This window comes from Lissotriton helveticus, chromosome 8 (genome assembly GCF_964261635.1).
Source record: "Lissotriton helveticus chromosome 8, aLisHel1.1, whole genome shotgun sequence".
In the NCBI taxonomy this organism is placed as follows: domain Eukaryota; kingdom Metazoa; phylum Chordata; class Amphibia; order Caudata; family Salamandridae; genus Lissotriton; species Lissotriton helveticus.
The window spans coordinates 427786274-427809377 of NC_136069.1; the positions used below are offsets into that span (position 1 = coordinate 427786274).

General features: G+C 46.1%; 1 protein-coding gene across 3 annotated transcripts in view; it reads left to right on the forward strand.

The window, feature by feature from the left end:
• The window catches only part of DNAJC15 (DnaJ heat shock protein family (Hsp40) member C15), a 246566-nt gene that overhangs the window by 152815 nt on the left and 70647 nt on the right, over positions 1 to 23104 (forward strand). For all 3 annotated transcript variants that reach the window (XR_013599831.1, XM_078657293.1, XM_078657291.1), the window contains 2 exons: positions 17591 to 17664; positions 19151 to 19227. Coding sequence is in view for 2 of the 3 variants with exons in the window: in XM_078657293.1 (XP_078513419.1) it covers positions 17591 to 17664; positions 19151 to 19227 (151 nt within the window). In the remaining variant the exon portion in view is untranslated. The remainder of the gene's footprint in view (positions 1 to 17590; positions 17665 to 19150; positions 19228 to 23104) is intronic.

The following is a 23104-nucleotide window of genomic DNA, read 5'->3' on the forward strand; positions in this document are numbered from 1 at the left end:
TAGTATAGTTCGAAGTCCGGGACCGCAAGCCCTCCCTCAGCCTTCGGCCTTATAAGTGTCGTAAGTGCCACTCTACGACGTCCCGTGCCCCAGAGGAAAGCCACCACCATTGATTTCAGTAGTTTAAACGTGGCTCCGGGTATCCACACTGGCAGTGTCCTAAAGTAATAAAGAAACCTAGGGAGGGCTATCATTTTGAGCATTGCCGTACGGCCCGTCATTGATAGTGGGAGGGTAGCCCAAAAGGCCATGCTGCCCTTCAGCGCCCGTATTCCTCGGCCGATATTACCTTCCAACAGGTTCCCCGCCTTTTGGTAAATGTGCACTCCTAGGTACTTCAGGCAGTTGGGTTCCCACCGCACCGCTCGCAACTGGTTAGGCTGCTGCTCCCCCTGTCGCGCTGGAAATAAGCATGTTTTGGACCAATTCACTCTCAGTCCCGAGATCTTCCCAAAAACCGAAAGCACTCCCTCGGCCCCTGTCAGTGCTCCGTCAGCATCTTCTAGAAAGAGCAACAGGTCGTCCGCGTACAGTGATATGTAATTTTGACCATCTCTACTTTTTAACCCCCTATAGTGGGCACCCGTTCTTATCGCTACCGCCAGGGGTTCAACTGCCAGGGCAAAAAGAAGCGGGGACAGCGAGCATCCCTGTCTCGTACCCCGTTCCACAGGGTACTGTGAGGAGATCAGCGGGCCTACCCTCACCCGGGCCACCGCCGACGTATATAAGACTTTATTCCATTGTAGGTAACCGTCTCCTAGCCCAAAGCGTCCCAATACTGTGTATAAATAGTCCCATTCCAGACTATCGAAGGCTTTTTCGATGTCTACCGAGAAGTATTACTGGCTGTTGCGCCCCCAAGTCGTCCTCTCCTAGCAGACGTACCAGTTGCCGGATGTTCGTAATTGTGTTTCGCGTTGGAATGAAGCCAGCTTGGTCTTCATGGACTAGTGCGGTCATGTGGTGCAACAATCGGGACGCCAGGATACTACTCAGAATTTTGTAGTCTGCTGTCAGCATCGACAGTGGTCTGTAAGAGGCTGTGTCCCTGCCCTCTCTTCCCGGCTTTAGTAGCGGTATTATCAATGCTTCCCGCATTGATTGCGGCAACTGGCCGGATTTCTTTGCTTCTCTATAGACCTCTTGGAGTCTCTGCGCTAATAGATCCACGTATTTCCCATAAAATTCTATGGGCAGCCCATCTTGCCCTGGGGTCTTATTTTAGGCCATACGTTTTATTGCCCCTCTTATTTCCCCTAACTCTATGTCCTTTCCCAAGGCTTTCGCCTGCTCTTGGTCCAGGCCTGGAAGCCGCAAGTCCCTGAGAAAAGTGTCTATGTTCGAGCCTTCGGTCGACAGCCTGCTCTTATAAAGAGCTTCATAGTAGTTCGTGAAGCACTGTAGGATCTCGTTTTGGGTGTGGACTTTCCCCCTTCCGCCGTGTCTAGGGCCACTATAGGGGAGATTCTCTTCAAGGGATTCGCCAGCCAGGCCAACAGAGTTCCAGCTCGGTCACCCTCAACGTGGGCTCTCACCGTATACGCTCTATAATAAAAACTACGTAAGCGCTCCACTTCTACTGCTACTGCTTCTTTCGCTGGGCAAACTTTTTCCTGAAGCTCTGGGTGGCCGGGTCGCGCCAGCTCTGCCTCCCTCAGCGCCTTATCAGCGTTTTCTAAGTTGTTTGAGAGTACCTTCCGCACTCCCGCATGCTTCCCTATGCAGATCCCTCTGACAACCACCTTAAAGGCATCCCATGCAGCCGTTCCAGCGTTCTCCGCAAAGTAATGCATAATCCCTTCCTCTATCGTGGCCGAGAAAATCGAGTCTTCCAGCGTCTCAGGTCGTAACCTCCAAGTAGGGACGCACGAGACCCCAGGCATCCACTGCATGGCAACCAATAATGGGTTGTGGTCCGATAACGTTCTGGTCAGATATTCGGACCGCACAATAGTAGGGGCCACCACTGCGGAGCACAGCATTGCGTCCAGTCGGACGTGAAGCTCGTGCATGCCCGAAAAATAGGAGTAGTCACGGCCCTGCGGGTGGTGTGCCCTCCAGATGTCAATCAGCCCCCACCGCGTCTGCCAATCTAGTCTCCCTTTGGTTAAACGGTGTATCGGGGAGTCGGCCAGTGGTGGGTGCGATCTACCCAGGGCGACATCCGTCACAGAGTTAAAATCCCCGCCCATCACTAACGGACCTGCGAGATAGTGCGCTAGAGATCCCGACAGTCCTGCCAAGAATTTTAGTTGGTCGATATTGGGTGCGTACACACTACAGAAGGGGGTATCGAAAAAGAAAGTTTTGCCGTCCACTATAACCCTCAGTCTGGTGGGAACAGGAGCGAATATTGTAGTCCCTCGGTCCGCAACTCCCTTTTTATAGATAGGAAAGAAGTCCGGCGGCGCTGTGTTTTCGTAAGTATAGTCAGGGAAGATGTTGATCTTACTGTTCTCCACCTGGTACGGACCATCCGCCCTCGCCTTCTGGAGGATCAAGTCCCGATCCCTGAAGTCTAACAGCCTAGCCACCACGGGCCTCGGAGGTCTACCCTGCTGGGGCGGCCGAGCCGGTACTCTGTGCGCTCGCTCCAATGTGTAGAAGGTTGACAATCCCTCCGGCGCCACCACTGTCTTGAGCCAGGATTCCAAATACTGAACCATGTCCGACCCTTCAATTTTTTGGGGCAGGCCAACTACCCGTATGTTTTTTCGGCGGTTGCGGCCTTCAGCATCCTCAGTGCGCTTTTCTAGGGTGTCCATTTGTTCCAGTACGTTGGCCAGTGTTACCCCAAGTTTCTGTTGTAGTGGTTCCATGGTCTTGATCTTGTCCTCCACCTCCACCACTCTATCTGATAGTTTGCCATGGTCGGCCCTGAGCAAGCCCAGCCCCGAAGCCACCTGTGCTATGTCCTGCTGGAGCGCAGCGCGGGTATCCGTTATCGCCATTAGAATTTTATCGAGCTGTTGTTGCAGATGAGGTGCCCGCGCCAGCTCGGGCTCCCCCCGCTCCTGTCTGTCCGACATTTCTTCTTCCGCGGGTATCTGACTTCCACCCTTGGGCCCTTTTGGTTTCCCCATCAGCGATTATCGGCGGGAGGTTCCGCTGGTGTGGGCTCACCAGGAGAATGCCCCAGGGGATGGTCTCAAGCCTTTTGATCTCCCACACCGTCCTTCCCTCCGTTTGCGGCGTGCGATCTCGCCCCTCGGGTGTCGTGCTGAGTCAACGGTGGCCGATCCCGCACCTCGGGTTTCGTGGGAAGATGACTCGGCTCCTTTGGTGGCAGCCCCCTCCGGGACCTAGCTACCGCTCTTCATGTCCTTTGCTGCTGAGAACTCCCCTCCACGCTATCACACACGATTGACCAGGGATTTCTGGTTTCGCGTCCCCTTTTCTTCGCAATACAACATGAGCCGGGCGTCTCCCATCAGTCCCACACTCAGGAAGGTGTGTCCGTCGCCGCTCCTCTTGGGCAGCTTCCAGGTAGGAAAGCAGCGTGGTTATAGCCCAGTCCCCGCGGTCAAAGTATCTGGCCTTGCCCAGGGGATCCTCTCCACTCTCCCACCCAGCAGCGTTCTGATCTGCTGCCACTTCGCCGCCCCTCACTGTGTTCCGCCTTGTATGGGGTCCTTGCAACACCCCTGCGGGTATTAAGAGGCCTAGCGGCTGTGCTCCTCACCCTTCCCCGCCTGGTAGTTGTCCCTCACTCGATTCTCTCCATCCCCCGGTGACAGATGTAGGCCCCAGGTCTCCCAGGTCCGAACCCAGCCCGCGGCCGAGGTTACGCACAACCGCAATTAGAGTCTCTTGTGCAGGTACGCAGCGAGGTCAGGGCGATGCTCCACCTCTCTGCCCCAGGCCTCCGCAGTAGCCGCCACTCAGCTCCGTATAAGCCGCCGCTGTACAGGACCCATCCGTCCCCGCCTCGGTCCTGGTACCTCCGTCCGACTAGGGGGCCCCTCCAGATACAGCCGCCAGCGTTTGCCCCTCCAGCAGCGGCTCTGCCCGTCCTGCGCCGCTTACTCACGGCAATCTGTGGAGCCGAGGGGGCCAGCCGCAGGCCCCGTCTCCGCCTTCAGCTCCAGGCGCGTTAGTCAGACCCGATGCGGGCCCCGGGACACGCCTCCTACCCCTGCCGCCGCAGTACTGTCGGCTACTTCAGGCGCTGCCACCCGCCAACCTCGTGCCTCAAGTCTCTCCGGTCCCGGAGCTGCGCACCACCGCCTCGGCGGGCGCCCCGTTCTCTTCAAGCTTTCCACAGCACTAGCTCGGAGGGGAGGTCCGGGCACCTTACACGGCCGCCGTCTTAATTTTGTCCCCACGTAGCGAACCCACCGCTGCAGCTCCTCTCCCCCCACGGCTGGGAGTTCTCCGGTCCTCGCGCCGTCTCCTGCAGCGCCAGGGGCTCCGCTACTTCTCCACCTGAGACCGGCTCACGGAGCCGGGGAGCTCCGATCCCGCTGCTCAGCCACCATTTTGGTGCTTCCACTCGGGCCCCCGGCCAGTCCTGTGTCGCGCCCCAGCAGGACTCCCAGAGCGCCGCCACTCACTGATTAGCGGCCCGGGGGGGGGGTCGCCCCTTCTCCGGGCTACTCGCTTGGGCTGGGGGGTCCCGGTTGCCGGATTACAGGATTAATTGCGGCTCAGTCTCGGAGCCCTCAATTCAAGCAGCCACCATTGCCGGCTGCTAGCTAGGCCCCCCTTTCCTTACCAAGAACCATGGAACATGTTGCAGTGTTAAAGTCACTAAAAGTGTCAAAGTCTACTCTCAAGGAGATGTCACATCTACACCAATTACTCTGAATACTTGGTAGACAAGGGTGTTTTCAGACTCGAGTTCTTTGATTATGTCCACTACAGCAGTCATGTTTTCCTGTAAAAATCTAAGCATGCAGTAGAGTGTACATTTTTACGCATCATTATCAATATGCTAACCAAAGATCCTCAAGTTTCTTTCGTTTGGCATCATCACTAAGCACTCATTCTGTAAACGGTCGCCACATGGATAATATAGCATTCACAGTCTCTTGGACTGAAAACCACCGAATAAATGACAGTTGGGATGACTCTTTCTTTGATGCCACACAAAGCACAAAATGAGAAATATTTGCGTTTTAGTTCCGGGGCATAACGAAACAATGCAACAGAATGGACTACAAATTCAATAGCATTCTTCATAACTTTGAAGATTGTAAAGATGTTTTCAGCATACCATCTAGCAAGTGTCAAGGATCTCTTATAGGGAAGCACTAAAGCTCAGGTATCAATTTTGACAAGTCATCACACAACCTTTTCATATACGTAGCCGAGTTCCTGGCAATACAAACAATATCACTCTAATATTTGAACTTGGTAAGAACTTTTTGCAGCATCATTCCAAATTACTCTGATTTCCATATTTTCCAAATGTTTGGTCATGTTTTCACCACTTTCCCAGATGCTTGGTGGCAGTACTCTTTTCACATATACCTGTCACTTGAATGAATGAACTGCATTGAATGTTTAAAGCCTGGGTTGTTTGGTAATTCATCTACTATCAATTATGACTCACTAGAAAAGGGGGCTGATATATCAAAGGGTTTTAACCATTCTCCGTCTGTGGGTAAATGTGATGGTACATATTGGGAAAGTTTCTTATGAAACCAGCCGTTTTACCAATCCGTGAAAGAATCAAATGTGGCCAAAATATCAAATGTGATTTTGATATTTCCTGATCCACTACAGTTTAAAAAATAATTAAATAAGAACTAAAACATGCTTCTAAACCAACCCCTTTAGACCAAAGACAACAAAATTGAAAAAAGCAAAAGGAAGAAGAAACAATATTTTAGTAACATCCCTAAACAATCCAGTCTTTCTTGCTGCTGCCTTGTATAACAAAGTTACATTGTATTGGCAACTTCAGGAAGAAATAAAAATGACTCTCTCACCTTTTTCTTTCTTTGAAGGGAAATTTGGTTTGTGGTGTGAAAAGTGTTCTTTCGGTGTTTATATGTTTACACTGGTTAGGGCTATTTCCTTTCAGTGGGGTTTTATCAGTTATAGGATTAAACCTAAAACATGATAGCCTAGTCATACCTTTCACTCATGAAACTTTAAACAGAATTGAAAAAGTAATAAACAAATGTTCTTAGTTAACTTCCTAGTTTAATTTTCTGTTATAAAGTTTTCACCCCGAGCCCTCCTGTGGAGATTTCAGCTCGCTTGCCTGCTCTACGCAGTTTCCAACATGATTGATACCATACCTCTTCAAATTCACTAGGCAGCGTACAGGGTGAGTACTTAAACTTTTCTAGCAAAGGTTGCAAATCTACTTGCATCATGCGCTGCCTCCTCCTTGATTGCTTGATACCCTTCATGCCTCTCAGCTTGTAACCACTCTGAATATGAAACTGAAGCAGAATGACAGGAAGGTGGAAGAAGACTGAATAAAAAAAGTTATCTCAATAAGTTCTGCAAGATTGTAGTGACACTCGAGTTGCGTCTTTCTGCACTCTGCATTTCTCGTGATTGCCACATTGAAATTTTAACCCCAAGTTGGACTCTTCAAACCCCATTTATGCATGTGTGCATTGCTTTTTGTAACAATTAAACCTTTTCTTTACCTGTCCAAATGTATTTTCTGACTAGGAATGTTGAAAACGTCCACTACAATTTTCTTGATCTATTTGCAGAAAGCAATATAAGCTAATTGATTTGGCTTGACCATTGTTTAACAAACAATTTGCTAGTCCCTGACAGGGTGCAGAAATTCAGGAAAGACATGTCATAGTACAGATGGTCGATCCAAATGTAATGAAAATAGGGATTTATGAGCAATCAGTTGTTTTTTTCCAACAAACGTGGCCACTTATAAGTCTTTATTTAGATTTCAAAGGGTTTTGTTTTAAAAAAGTTTGATCCACTAGATGGTCCTTGGACATTTTCCTCTTTTATTTGTGTGCCTGTGTGATGTTATGCCTCTATGTAAACAGGGTGAGGGTAGAGTTGATATAAAATGTTGCATTTTGATCATTACAACTCTTGGTGGATTTACTACTGTATTCCTTAACCCGGATACTCTATATTAAGTGTGTATTAAAATGCTTTACCTCTAGGTTTGCCTTCTGTGTTTCCTTTAACATCTCTTGTAATGTAACAGGATTATATATTTCTTGGTAGTGGCCCCGGCACTTTTATCTGTGGCCCAGTGTGTGCACCTCCTTAAAATTAATTGTTTTGAGACGTCACTGTAGCCAAGAGTCCTAGGTATAGAGCTGGGTTGAGTGCATCTACAATGAATGAATATCATAGAGAGAACTACAATTCTCTCACACCTCACTTCTGATGTACAATTCCTGCTGCCAGTGCCAGCAGCCAAGGTGAAAAGCAGGGCACGGATCATAATAAAAGTTGCATTTAAAAAAAAAAAAAGGATTATGGCTTTTTTTTCTCTGTTTTTCCAAATGAACAGTGATCAGCAGAAAGAAAATATTCATGGCAACATGTTTATATTTTTTACTCCTGAAGTAATGATAGGAAAGATTGAATCTGCATGTTTCAACACACTCCTAGCTAAAGCACTTTTTTTATCTGACTTGTATTAACCTACTTGTACTAAACTGATTCTAATTTCTTTTTGAAACATATCTAACTTCTTTTTTGGTGGTTTAATTTTGCACTGGAGATTCTACTTTTATTCTTCATGTATGCAAACGTTATCTCTTTCATATGAATGAGCAACACACTAAATATTTAAGTAGTTTCTGAGAAAAGTGATGGTGTGATCATGTATTAAAATGAATACACCATGCCATACATTATAAGGATATTGTAAATCACCTTGGAGTCCCAAGACCTTATTAAGGAACTCTGACTTCGGTCTTGTTCTGATATAGATTCCTGAACCAGACTCCATTTTTAAACGCACTTACTTTACGCACCAGACTTTAGTTAGTCCCCTTTGTCAGCTGTAAATGAGCTAATTACACATCTTCATGACACGAAGGCACATTCAACTTGAACAACAACGTTTTCTCATTAGTTTGTCAGCAGAATAGGAGACATGAGTTTGTCCAAGAAGCCCTAAGTGTCTACATCTGAGGGTCGTCTGATACACATATCAGATATAACGATGATATGTGCACAGAGATGATGCATGTAAAAATACTAGCTCTAGCTGGATTTTTCTGCCGCTTTTCTGCCTCGCTTGTAATTCACAATCAGTTAGATTATGCAGTGGTCCGTTTATTAAATAAACAGTGAGGTTTGACCATTCAGATTTTCGAGCTGTTCACACTCAAGCTGTCCAGAATGAAGTCAGATTCCAGATTACCAGCTGCTGTCGTTCTTGGACCAATGTTGAGCCCATGGAGCTTCAGCTGAGTTTGGCTGAACTCTGCTAAGAAGGCTTCCCCCTTACTGCCCTGCCGGTTGAAGGTCTGATAACACAGAGGCACTCTGTGTGCAGGTATGAGAGCGACATTTCTGACACTTCCCCTGCAGGCAGCATTAGTTTTTTTTCATGCTCTCAGAGCAGTGATAAGAGTGGATGTAGGAATTAGAAATCTAGTGCTGAGAACATAAATAATAGAAATGTTTGCTGTGTTCACTGTCAAAGTAACCATGAAAATAGTAGTCTACTTCATATGTCTTGTTGTCGCAGCGCATGCACTAAGTCATAGAATACTACAAGAAATGTTTTTAAATATATATTGTGCCATTGTTAGTACAGATGCTTGAGTGTGATATTCGAAGTACAAAAGGTGGGTTTCCTGAATACCACTGCGTCCCTGAAAAAGGGACTATTTCGTTGACCTGAAAGCACTTTCCCCCCATGGAAATGGGACAAAGTGCAGGTCTACAATAAACCAGGTCCACCTTCCTCCTACATGGCAAACTGAACTAAGTTCTTGTGCTGTGGGGTTAGAGGGTCTGAAACTGTAGACTTCGGGTATATCCCTAAGATACATAACCGTTTTTCTATATAATCACAGAGCTCCGTGGTGACTTGCAATATCCTTATGATTTACAGCAGAGGGTACTTTATCCTATATGTTTGTATGTGTGTGTATGTTTGTATATATATATATACACACACACACGCACGTTGGAGTGTAACATTTACACCTGATTTAGTTTGTATCTATTTATTTCTTCAAATGTATATACACACATACATATTAAGTCTTATTGCAAAATTTTAGGCAAACAACAACGAAAGATATTGGGATGAATTGATATGTGTTGCAAAGTGCAGTGCCTGTTTTTCCATACCGCCTCATTGCACATTCATTAGCTTTGGTAGTGAGACCGAATGGGGGTGGAAGACTAAGACAAATAGAGCTGGTACATGAGCCCTATCTTACCCCGCCCCCTCTAGAGATGCCAGTCCATATTCATCAAGGTGGACAGAATGAAACTCAGTTGTTCTATTACAATCCAACATTCAACTTGAGTGGGCACTACTCATACTACATATTCTATTTCGAATTTTAATCGCCATTTTACAAAAAACTCTAGACCTGCCACCGAAGTACTGTAGATTCAAATGAACGGCTCGAAGGGAAACATTTTTCGTTTGCAGAAAATTTGATATTGGGAACACAACGTATTCTTTTCTGCTATAGCTGTGGTTTTTAGGTTTCACCTAGCGAAGGCTGCGCTTGCGCTGCTCTCGCTGGGAGAAAACTGATGTTTTAGAGAGTGGGGCTTGAACCCGCCCCTCTTCTCCATTGGCTGGCTACCTAAACGGAGGCAAGCCATTGGAGGAGAGGGGCATCACTCCGTTCAAGCCCCGTCTTTTTGGGATTCGGGGGTGTGTTTTTAACTTTCTCTTTTCTTTCTCTCCTCTTCCCATTGGCTGGAATTTTACCTTCCAGCCAATGGGAAGAGGAGAGAATGAAAAACACGACCCCGAATCCCAAAATGAGGCTGCGTTTCTCCGAGGCATTTCTGCCTCGCCTGGGAGAAACATGGTGGTGTTCAGGGACATCCTCCCTCTCGTCGAGGTCCCAGTCTATTCCTCATGTAATGTACCTTTTGCTACCTCTTGTATTTTGTTTGCTCACGATTGTCACTTTTGCCTCATGTAACTTAACTTTTGCTTTTGTAATTTGTTCACTTGTAATCTTCATAATCATTAGCTATTTTTTTTTCTATTTTTGACGCTAGACGGCAAATGAACTTTACGTGCATCCATACGCCATTTAAGGCTATCGCTCAAACTGGCAGAAGATTCGTAAACACTGTTTAAAGCTACTTCCCATGTTTCTTGCCTGCTGAAAGCCTCATTCGGTCCGTCGTTTGTTTCTAAGTAATCATCGCCAGCCAGATTCAGCTGTTGTCTAATTTCCGTTGCCCCCGCCCGGTGTCACAGCTGTGCCTGTAACTGTCTGCGGGGTGGGCCGAGGGGAGGTGGTGCCGGCGTCGTGTGGAAATAAACCTCACAGTGCCCGCGATGCTCATCCCCTGTAAATTCAGCCTGTGTCTTGTTCTATTATTTGGCCTCTTGGCGCAGAGCTCGCCTGTGCTTGTCCACGGTGTTATCGCTGGTGATGTGCGTGCTGGGAGGGAGGTACGGAGTTACTTTGACGGACACTGGCCCTATGAGCGCGTGTAGACTGGAGTGGGGTCTACTCTCTGTGGGCTTCATAGGCCGCGGTTTATCTACACAGAGCAGCGTTTGATTGTGCTCTACACCCTGTAGATGTCTTTAGCAGGTGCTAATGAGGATAGATAAAGTTCCACGCTCCCCAGGCAGGCTGCCAGGGCATGAATCAACCTTTTGTTTTACCCGGTGAGGTCATTGAAGTGAAAGTAAATTCCAAGCAGATTTAGCTCTTTCCTGGAACCTGCTAGGGATGAATACGCTTTTCAAAATAAGCACAAATTAGGAGTAGTTGTAAAGAAAACATTGCATTTCGGGTTTTCAACTGGCGGTGTTGAGAGGAGAGTCCCTCTCTCCCCGCCCACCCCCTTCCCCGGAACTCGCAAGCTACTAGACTGTGGACTCTGATGCCCCTTCTTTCACAATTGTACAGGCGCCAAGGCATGCCATGGGTGAGGCCAGCCCTCGTGCGTGCAGCCGAGGGCCCCCCCATGAGCAGCATGTGCACATCCACTAAGCAGGGGCTTAGCTTCCGGAGGGGGAGGGGGGGTTACAACCCCTAAGGAATGTATTTTCTAGTAAATAGTTGGGTACTGGTGCTTTCAGTCGGGTATATGTCGGATTTCAGAAGGAACCTCTCTTTTGAAAGTCTTCCAAAGTGTTTATTTTACTAAGCATTGCGGTTTCTCTCACTTAAGACCTATAGGTATCCACATCCATCTCCCTTTCCACTGCCCCTTAAGCCCCTCAAGCCCCTCTCCTGGTTGCCATAAAACTTATTTTAACATTATATGATTTTTTGGGGAATCTGAAGCCCCCCGCCCACCTCACCCCAATCTTACTGACCAAGCTACGCCCCTGCCAGTAAGTGTAATACTGTGCGATGCAGTCTAGTGTTTGGGGGTGGAGTTAAGGCGAGGAACAGGAACGGGAGAGCCAAGGACAGACTCGAGAGGCAGTTAGAGTAGGTGTATGGTATTGAGTGGTCATGATAAATAAAGCTCCACATATCAATGACTTAGTGTCCGCCCCTTATTACAAGCGAGGCACTACAACTGGCGACGAAGGTGGGATCATTGCGCTGTGTCGTTGCGCGGATCCCCGGAGCTGTGACCCGGTCCAGCGAGGCACAAGTTGGAGGTCGCTGTCGCGACGAAAGTGCCCCGTGCGGGTATTGCTGCAGAAACGGTAGCGGACGGCCTTGCGCTACATGCCCCAAAAGCTCAGTGATCGGAAATCACGTGGAGCCCAAGCAAGAGAGCGCTGTCGTGCGCTAGACGCTGGGTGCTCACCCCAGATGCGTGCGGTGACGCGCGTGAAGCAAAACAAGGACATCGGGAGCGACATGCCCCAAAGCTCCGTGATCGTAAATCACGTGGAGCCCAAGCAAGAGAGCGCTGTCGTGCGCTAAACGCTGGGTGCTCACCCCAGATGCGTGCGGTGACGCGCGTGAAGCGAAACAAGGACGTCGGGAGCCCACCCCAGTCCTACCTGCTGTGCGAAATCCCTCCTGTTGCGTGGAGCAGACACGGGATCCTCCTGGGAGAAGTTCAACGTCGAGCGCGGTGCGCGTCTGCCCGGTGTGTGTCCGGTTCACGGCCGAAAGCAGAAAAGGAGCCAAATCTCATGAGACACGAGATTCGGAAACGGCGGCCATTTTGGAGTCCGGTAACTCCTCCAGTCCCCTACCAAGAATTCAGAGCGGCCATTTTGAGGTCAGGCGACCCCATTCCAGCAACAAGCACGAGCAAAGACAACGTTTGAGAACAAACAAACACAAGCAAAGACAATTAGAAAAGCAACAAGCACGAGCCAAGACAAGACTGAACTAAACAAGCACAAGTAAATGCAAGCTTTCAACGTGAACAAGCACAAGTCCATGTAAGATTCGAACGTAAACAGACACGAGCACAGGCAAACTTCAAATGTAAACGAACACCAGCAAATGCAAGTTCTGAAGCAAACAAACACAAGTAAATGGCAGCGTCAGACGTAAACAAGCATAAGGGAATACAAGGCGTGAATACAAGAAACGCAAATAAATACAAATTCGGAGTGCAACGCACACAAGCAAATGCCAATTGCGAATGCAACAAGCACCAGCCCACGCAAGCTTCAAATGGAACAAGCCCGAGCAAATGTAAGTCTGGAATGCAACAAGCACGAACAAATACAAGTCCCAAATTAAATTTCCAGCACCAAGTGAAAATAAGCAATAGAAATGAAAGCAAACAAAGAAAATGAATGATCTAGAAACACGAGTAAACAAACATCGAGGAAGCTTCCGCTCTCGATTAAGCGACTGGTAACCTGCACTAGTCGTGAAAAGAAATACAAGAACAAGACGGCGACATCACCAAGTACCAGTGCTGAGGAAGCACAAAACACCTGCAGCTAGCACGCGGCATTAAAGAAAGCAGGAATTCCCTGAGACAGGAGCCGTGCATGCTGCAGCTGAGTAGCGGTCATATCGAACTCACTGAAGCATACTGAGCCAGTCACGCTAAGGGTGGACACCAAGCCAGGTTGGTTGTGAAAGGGAAAGGTGAAGCCGGGGGACACATTATAGTGGTCACCTGTGAGTAAGGACTCTCCTCCGTCATGTCGGTGGGAAAAGGGAAACAAAAATCCAATATCTGCATTTAAGTGCCACCCCCAGTGACACAGACTGACATCCAGAGTGTAGGTCAGAGATGGAACCGGTAGTTGGACTCACTGGATGCATTTCTCGAAACAACTGGGGTGCGAAGAGATGGAAAACGTCTACTATTGTTGCTTCAGCTGGTGGGTCATGAAGGCCGGCGACTGATCAGAACATTTTCAGCAAAGGACACACAAACATATGGAAAACTCAAAGAGACGCTACGCGCTCATTTCGACACAAAGAAAGACGTGGATCATGAATGCATCGTCTTCAACGCGGCACGGCAGGAACCCGGGGAATCATTACCAAATTTCATAACAAGGTTACAAAGTCTGGTGCACTACTGCCATTTCAATACATTCTCAGACGAGGAAGCAATTCGACTCCGGATAATCGAAGGCCGTTCAAAACCTGACCCAACGCGCAAGATCCTTCAAGGGCAGTTCTCGCTAAAGGAAATCATCAGGAGTGCCGAAGCCGGAGAGCGGGCCAAAGCAAGAGAATTGTCAAAAGGATTGCACCTTAATGCAAGAAAGGAAGATAAAAGAAAGGAGATATCTCTCATGTCTGTGCATCAAGCCCAAGAAACAAACAAAACCAGAAAGAGGAAGGGCAAAGGTAGACTAGAGATAAGGCAGCATGAGAGACAAAGTGACATGAAATACTCTAATTCAACAATACAGAAGACAGTGGAGGATGGCAAACAAAAGACCAGGATGATCCAGGATTATGACAGTCTCACTGATATAACCTCAAGGAGTCATTCAACGTCAAGGAGTCACTCAACAAACGTTACAAACTATTCTGAAGAAACATCAAGTGGGACAGACCACACAAGTGGAACAGATGACCGCCCGCTCAACAAGTATGAAGGAAAGACAAATTACAAAAGACTGGACCAGTCATGCCAACCCTGGAAACTGGTACCCGAACACACCCGAGCAACCCACTGTTTATCAAACTGTGTGGACGAGTCTGAAGAAGCATCAAGCAGTGGGAGATGTCACACCCATGGCACAGATGTTAGTGCGCCCAACAGGTGAGAAGAAGAAACAAACCACATACGACGGAGTGATTCACTCAGACACCGGAAAGGGATAGGCAAACACACTCAAGACACACGTGACAACGAGGAAACTGAGAGGAGACAACTAACACCATACAAGGGAGACAAAATGTCTTGGGATCAAACAAAAGAAATAAACGCGTGGCTATCAAACAATCTCTCCACTACAATAGCACAGAAGACCATTCGAGAGATGTACCCAAAGAAATATCCCAAAGATAGCTCTGACTCCAAGAGCAGTTTGTCACAGCCTACCAGCTCCAGGGACTTACCAGTCAAGACACACCCAAAAGAACGTTCTCAAAGGAAATCAGTAAAAGACTCCTCTGATTCAGAAAGCTTGTCTGTGCAATCACTCGGGTCAACAAAATCAAGGTCACGAAAACGCCCATGGCATCGATCTCCCGAATGCACAATGGAAACAGAGAACGTTCTCCCCGTCCAGAGCAACATATCTCATGCCGATGACCCAAAATATTCGATCACCCCGCCACGCAACATGGCATGTCAGTCACAGTTATATCACGACATGAATAACCTACCGTCACCCCGGATTGGGTCGGCGACCGTCACCCCGGATGGGGTCGGCGAGGCTGACTCAAAGGGCTTGCAGAAGGAAAACGAATATATGGGACATTACCAACCATGTTAGGAAAGGACTGTCTCATCACCCTGCAAGGAAGGCAAAATGTGTTGACAGAGATAAATCATTCTCAAAACACAAAGGGGTGAGAGAGAAACATGCACATGCCCGGATGGTCACGGAGTTCAACATTCCCAAACGCGAGTGGGAGCGGATAAGACAAACGGAGCCAAGGAATGAGTCCCAGAACCGAACCAGGACACTCAGTTCAGATAATGCCTTACTGTCTGATACGCAGGACTGTGAACACGAGGACATTGTTGTCCTTGACCGAAAAGACAAAAGAAGTGAAACCACAAGAGGATGCTCTTGTTAAGACAACAGAAAGATCAACCAAGGACATGCCCACCACTGATTCGACACTACTGATGCCTGAAGAACGGACTGAATTTGAGCTCGTACATGGAGATGTATCACTGCAGCTCAAACAGACTGTCCGCCGACCTGTGCGGCTGATTGAAGAATTACAAACACGGTGGAAGTTAAGGTCATTTTGTTAAGAAAGGGGGAGATGTAATACTGTGCGATGCAGTCTAGTGTTTGGGGGGGTGGAGTTAAGGGGAGGAACAGGAACAGGAGGAGCCAAGGACAGACTCGAGAGGCAGTTAGAGTAGGTGTATGGTATTGAGTGGTCATGATAAATAAAGCTCCACATATCAATGACTTAGTGTCCGCCCCTTATTACAAGCGAGACACTACAGTAAGTGTGACGTCAAGTAGAGCATGTGAAGATGCTGTTTTCAAACTCTAACTTGGGGACTTGACATCTTCTTGTTAGACACCCAGTCTGTTCTAGTGAACCGGAGCAGCTGAAATAAAGAACTTCAGCTAAATAAGTAATAATCTGTTAACCATGAAGCACTTTACCTCGTTAAAGAAATCCAAAGCTCTCACTTGTATCATCTTTTCTTCCTTTCACCCGCATTGCTGGCTGAGCCTGCCGTGATATTACCAACCAGTAAGGGTCAAATGCTCCTACTTGATCTTTTACCACTGCATGTTTATATGAGAGACAGCCTTGTAAGAGAGACACTACTGACTAAACCATGCCCAGGCTTTGGTTGCAATTCTGAAAGATCGTGCGGCATCTTTTGCGTCTCATAAACCAGCAATTCAGCAGTAACCCGTCAGCAACCAGCAATGGTAGGGGCGCCTATGACCCCCCTCACATTGGCCAGGAACTTTTTCTACAATTTCACAGACCTTTAAACAGCTTTGGCTTTGAAGGGCGATGGACTGTCCAGCCGTATTCGGAAATCAAACATGTACATTTCCAAAGCATTTTATTTCTGCACCCGTTTACAGACCTTGCTGCACAGTCACCACCCTGTCAGCAATCAACCAGATTCTGAAGCACCACCTCCCCTGCTGCTTCAGTTTTTGTGGTTCTTTCGGGTAAGACTTTGTGCATCCGACTGATAAACTGTAGTCTAGCCTGATCAACAGGCATGCACTCACCTTCAGGCGATTTCACCACCATTCTTTTCCTCCTACTTCTACAGATCCGCAAAAGTTGCCCTCGCGTTGCGTAGGTCATAGCCTTCATCTGCTCAAGTGTCATAACATACTGGGCTTAGCGATGTGTAGTAAAAATGTGGTTGTAATTTCTGGATGAATTCCAGTGTCAGCACCAAGCCCGGATTCAGCCAGCTATAACTGCGCCTGATGATGTGGGGCTACAGCGGGACTCACCCGCCCTTCTTAGGTCTCGGCCTGCGAAAGACTGCGCAGACATGCACTCACTCTACAACTCACTCTATTACTCACGCTACTACTCACACACTACTGACACTCTACTCCTCCACTGCTCAATCTTTACTACTCACTCTTTACTACTCACTCTTTACTACTCACTCTTCACTACTCACTGTTTACTACTCACGCGTTACTACTCACACTCTAATACTCACACTCGTTACTACTCTCTACTACTCTACTACTTACTCTACAACTCTAATACCCCTACTCACTCTACTACTCACTCTCTACTACTCCCTCTACTACTCTCTATACTCACTACTATTCACTCTATTAATCACTCTATTACTCTCTAGGACTCACTCTACTACTCTACTACATACTCTCTACTACGCACTCTCAACTAATCACTCTCTATTACTCACTCTACTACTCACACTCTCTACTACTATACACACTCTCTACTACTCACTCTCTACTAGTCACTTTCTTCTACTCTATACTCTACTCACACTCTACTAATCAATCACTACTATCTACTACTAAACGCATTGTTATTTGTAATGTCAATAGCTCAAACTCTCGTAAATACGCAAACTATTGCATTGCAAATGCAATAGGTCTCGCATATGCAAGAGATTAAGCTATTGGCGTTGTAAATGACAATGCCATTTATTCATCTGTTTTCAAAACCAACACATAAATAAAAATGTTGACATTTACAATGCCAATAGCTCTAACTTTTGCAAAGGCGAGGCCGTTGCATTGTAAATGCTTGTTGTCATTGGTTTCCGGCATCACAGTACATTCATGTAAGTGAGGTGTGTGTTTTGTGAAGTTTTTGTACAACAGAAATGGAAAGATGACATTGTGATATAACATAAAAAAGCAATTGAAGTGTGAAACATTTTTCTGAAAGTGTAATTTATATTGTAATGCTTTTAGGTCGCTATGCGTTTCACCTCTGGAAACCTCTGGGGCAAGTAATCACAGAATCAGCAAAGAAGTTCCCTTCTGCTGTAAGTATTTTCTTATTACAAAAGCAACCTTTGACAAAGTGACGTTTTCGCCTGACAATGGAGCTCCGTTCGCTTCTGCAGTTGTAATCTGGTGGCTGTGCTAGTAAAGCCCTCGGCGGCTGACAGGTATTGCCTTGTCCTGCCTCTTTGACAGTCCACATATGGTGTGTCTTAAGTGTGCCAGATGCCGCATGTCCCTAGATGCAAACGAACATGTGAAATATTGTCGGAAGTGAAGAGGCTTCTGATTTAAAGTACAGACAGAGTCGCATCATCTGAAAACGTTGAAAGAAAACTACTGTTTGCCAGTGGTGTGAAACACCAGTGCAGTTGATTAAATAAATACAACCTGCAAGAGGCCCGAGTGAATGATCTCTCGCTGAGTGTGCTGAAGTCTGTATTCAATGCGATACCCCGCCATTATCACTGAATTCATGTTTTTTTAGCAACTATGCTAAATAAAATGCACATTTTGATTCACATTATGCCTATAAAAGGGGATATTATAAGCTGAAATAATGTGATAAAATGTTTTCTTCACTGTTTGATAAGTATTTGAACAAACGAGCATTGGCAAAGCCAGCAGGCCTGAGTTTTTTGTTAGAGAAAGTGCTTGGTAATATTTGGACGACTTTGTGTGTGTTACCCCAGCCGCCCTAGAACTAATAATAATAAAGCAGCATCTTGCTCTAAATAAATATGGAATCTGAGAGTAGGGGCCATTTGCTGAGCAGACTGCATTAGTGGAGTTAAGCAGTGCCTACAAAGAAGATTATTATGAAATTGAGTCATCTTCTCAAGTTTGCATTGTAAGGGGTGAACTTAAAATGCATACATAGTAAAATACTGCATAGTTGATAGTTTTGACTTAGGGACAGTACTCATTTTGCCCTTAAGTAATCCTATATGGTGCACTGTTTTACTTTTTGATCAATAGTACCATACAACATGTTAACATGACTGCAGAGTCAAACAAACGAATGTGCAACGTCAGTTAGTGAATAATGGCTCCTAAACAAAAAGGCATAAATCGGCAATTAAAATGTTATCAGATCCCCAAATTGAATAAAACACACAGGCTCTAAATTACAATATACAGGGCATGTTGTATGTGCAATTTAACAAAAGTACTGTTTGATGTCTTATCACAAAAACCTAGTGGGAACACATGGGACAAGGCAGCCATTTACAAAATGCAAGATCCTGGCTAACAATACATCCAAGCAATGACAGACTATGAAAAACACATGAAAGCCAGAGACTGAACTGTTTCATATACTTTGTTGAAGAATTCATGACTAGGTTTTCCAGATAGTTGAAGTTGTGGACAGCCAGACCCGGAAAGGGGGCAGACTTCCAAAAATCATGAAGCTTTTGAGAGGCCTGAAATTTTGGAAGATGGAAACAAAAAACTGCTGGTTTCAAAAAAAGATATATGAAATTGAAGGTGAATTATTTTCTGTGATTATTTTTGTTTCCTTTACAGAGTATTTCGTCTTACTATAAAGGAGGGTTCGAACAGAAAATGAATAGACGAGAAGCAAGTCTTATTTTAGGCATAAGGTAGGATCTTGGCTCCAATTTTTTTGTACAATGAATTGTATGTTCTGCTCTTTTATAGCAATACAGAAACTGCCCAGCGCAATGTTGACACTATTTTGCTTTTGTTTGCTGTATTTGGACGCTTTTGTCCAAACAAAAGAGGAAACTGTATTTAAAGAAAATAAATCAATGATCCAGGTTGAGCTAGTGTAGACAACACCTCTTATGTCTTTATGGTACAAATTGTGTGTAAGATTTTATGAGAAGAAAATGGGCTAGTAAATATAGTTCAAAGAAACTAATAATAAGGAAAAGAAGACAAAAAAGAGGTGAAAGAATACTGAGTATTTACACACAAATATAGTCTACGGAGTCATTTTGCTTAATCGCTGGCAAATACCTTAAGATGACAGCCAACACTTAATACTGTGTGAACACTTTAAATTCTGTTCCGAATATCTTGCTCCTTTATACTTTTTCTTGCAAAATGGCAACCTTTCTAATGTTATGATAAACCACTAAATTGAAAACTAGAGCTTTTAATACAGAAGTCCTCAGTCATTTCTGAGTAGACCCTTGGTTGGGTTTTCAAATGTAGTCACCAACCTTCACTGTCCTTTTCATTCCTTGGGCAGTCTACCTATCACTTTTTAGGGATTTCTGTCTACATTCTAAAAGATTTTCATTAAAACTTCACTCATTATCACCTTTGATTGTACAACATCTCTCAGTGGTGTGCCACCCGTCTAATATTATCCTTATATCTACTCTGGTGAATAAACTTAGTGTGTCATAGTCTCGGTTGTTATTCGCTGTTGTCAATACCCATAAAAGAGGTGGCATGCATAGGTAATATATTTGTAGGTGCCTCTCACAAAATGTACCAACACAGTGCACATGTTCTCCCAATTGGGCTATCTGCATATTTCGACCTACCAGTAGGCATTCAAATAATCTTCACGCCTTCTTAACACCTTGGGTGCTATGACTTTTCCCCTCCTGTGCTGAATAAGATGTAAATCCATTGTTCATGACGAGCTCAGCGCGTCATGAGCACACGAGCAGTGTACTGCATGACGAGCTGAGCTCGTCATAAGCATGGAAGGGGTTTAGGACAATATATACCATATTGGAATTTACATAGATTGCAGCCTCCTAGCTCATTTCGTACATGGCAGGCTCTCATTATCCGGTAAGGGACGACGGTGGCAGCATCTCCCCACCCCGCTTGGCGCCTACACTGGTATTTGAGCGGAAGCGCTGTCACAAGGCGCTCTAACTTATTTACTGCTAAAATTGACTAATAATTTTAACATGCCCCAGCACTGACCCCGTATTTTTATTTGCATTTCATTTTAAAATTGATGTGATAATTTTAAAGTGTTGACCTACTTGCACTGATTGGTTTTAGAATTGATGTAATAATTTTTAAAAACCACTCGTTTTAACTCACCAGCGCCTGACAGGGCTCAGAGGGGCTCCCACGGCATTTAGTTGTTGTCTTGGCTCAATACTCAAGCCTGCCCGCCCTGGTCCGACTCGGTAGCCTATACCGTTGAGCGGAGGGCGGGGCAGGCAAGAGCAAGACACTCCCAGGAAGGCGAGCGATCAGCGCTGCAGCTCTCCTCCCCATAAGGCTATATAGGCAACGAGGAGGCAGGGGTTCCTGGCGGTAAGGGACGACGGTGGCAGCATCTCCCCACCCCGCTTGGCGCCTACACTGGTATTTGAGCGGAAGCGCTGTCACAAGGCGCTCTAACTTATTTACTGCTAAAATTGACTAATAATTTTAACATGCCCCAGCACTGACCCCGTATTTTTATTTGCATTTCATTTTAAAATTGATGTGATAATTTTAAAGTGTTGACCTACTTGCACTGATTGGTTTTAGAATTGATGTAATAATTTTTAAAAACCACTCGTTTTAACTCACCAGCGCCTGACAGGGCTCAGAGGGGCTCCCACGGCATTTAGTTGTTGTCTTGGCTCAATACTCAAGCCTGCCCGCCCTGGTCCGACTCGGTAGCCTATACCGTTGAGCGGAGGGCGGGGCAGGCAAGAGCAAGACACTCCCAGGAAGGCGAGCGATCAGCGCTGCAGCTCTCCTCCCCATAAGGCTATATAGCCCTCGTCGGACACAAGCGCGCAGTGCTTGCGCGCAGTGGCGCGCCTCAACCAGCGCCGAAGACAAGCCAAAGACCTGCCCGTCTGCGCCCGTCCGCGACAGGACGGGGCCAGGGGCTTGAGGCTATGGAGGGACACGCCGGCGGACAGCTAACGTATACCTCTCAGGCATTATTAGAAATACTAAGGTCTTCACCAACGTTCTGCCCAACCGAGGCGGTACATAACATAGAAGGCCCTTTCTCATGCCGACTATGTAAATCACAATTTACAACAGCAGCGGTAGCTTGTAAGATTTCTCCCGCCACCGCTAAGCAGCGTCCTCCTGGTAGGAAGCATATGGACTCGAACCCCCAATTTACGGGAATTGAGAAGAATTACACTCCCCTTAAAACTAAAAATCTGCTATGCAATATAAGATCCCTACCGAAGCATTTTACTGAAGTATGGGACCTGATTAACTCTCATCAACCGGAACTATGCTTCTTGACTGAAACATGGCTTAAACCTCACTCTGTCCCTGCCATAACACTGGGAACCCCTATAGGGTACAAAATTGTCAGGATGGACCGTCCTATTAAAGTTGGCGGAGGGGTAGCAATTGTCCATAAACAGGAAACTAACATAACGGTGTTGGATGAAATCTGTACCCCCAACTTAGAAGTACTAGTTTTCAAAATCCATACTTCGAATAAAACCAGCAGAAAGGGAGCATTAGTATATCGCCCCCCTGGGCCATGTGCAAATGTATCTATCACTTTGATGGAAACACTAGCACCCCACATACATGAAGACTCTGACTTCCTTCTTTTGGGAGATTTTAACATCCACAGTGAGCTGGATCTAAACAGCGAAGCTCAAACATTGCTGTCAGACCTCGCCACTTTGGGTCTAAAGCCTATCAATCATGAACCCACCCATCAAGCAGGACACACGCTAGACCTAATTTTAACTAATTCCCTGCAGGTCGAATGTAGATCCCCCTATCAAGTGGAATGGACTGACCACTTTATAATAGAACTCTACACTCCCACTCTCATCTCATGTGGAAACGGAAACCTCACCCTAGCAAATAAAAGAAGACCCTGGCATAAGCTGACCCAACAAGATTTTAACAAAATATTTGTGGGACCAATTTCAAATGAGAAAGAGAACATTGACAATGCCCTACAGACATACGAGGAAACTCTCCTCAAAACTATAGATAGCATTGTGCCATTTAAAACCTTTAAGCCCAGATCTGCACACAAGCAGGAAATCTGGTTTTCAGAGAACCTTAGACTTCTCAAACAAACCACTAGAAAACTGGAGAAGAAATGGAGGGCATCACGCCAAGATCAGGATAAACAATCATACAAAAGTTCTCAGAAAGTATACCACAAAGCCATCCGAGCAGCAAGGAAAAACCACATTGCGTCACAAATATTAGCAGCTGGTAATAATCCTAAGACTCTTTACCAGATTTTAGAGACTTTTTTTAAACCCATTGCATGTGAAAGTGCAGAAGTAGCGTCACAAAAACTCTGTGACAACATCTCTCAGTTTTTCAACCAGAAAATAGATGCCATTTATAACAAAATTACGCTCCTGAATTATCAGAACACCGCTGACAATGATCTCATCATAAACCTGGAACCAGAAAAGCCGATTAGGCACTCCCTCTCTGCCTTCCCCCCCTATATCCATGGAGGAAGTAATAGGAAACATTTCTATGATAAAGAGTGGATCCCCTACTGACATCATCCCTGCACGAATCATGCCTATCCTGGCTGCA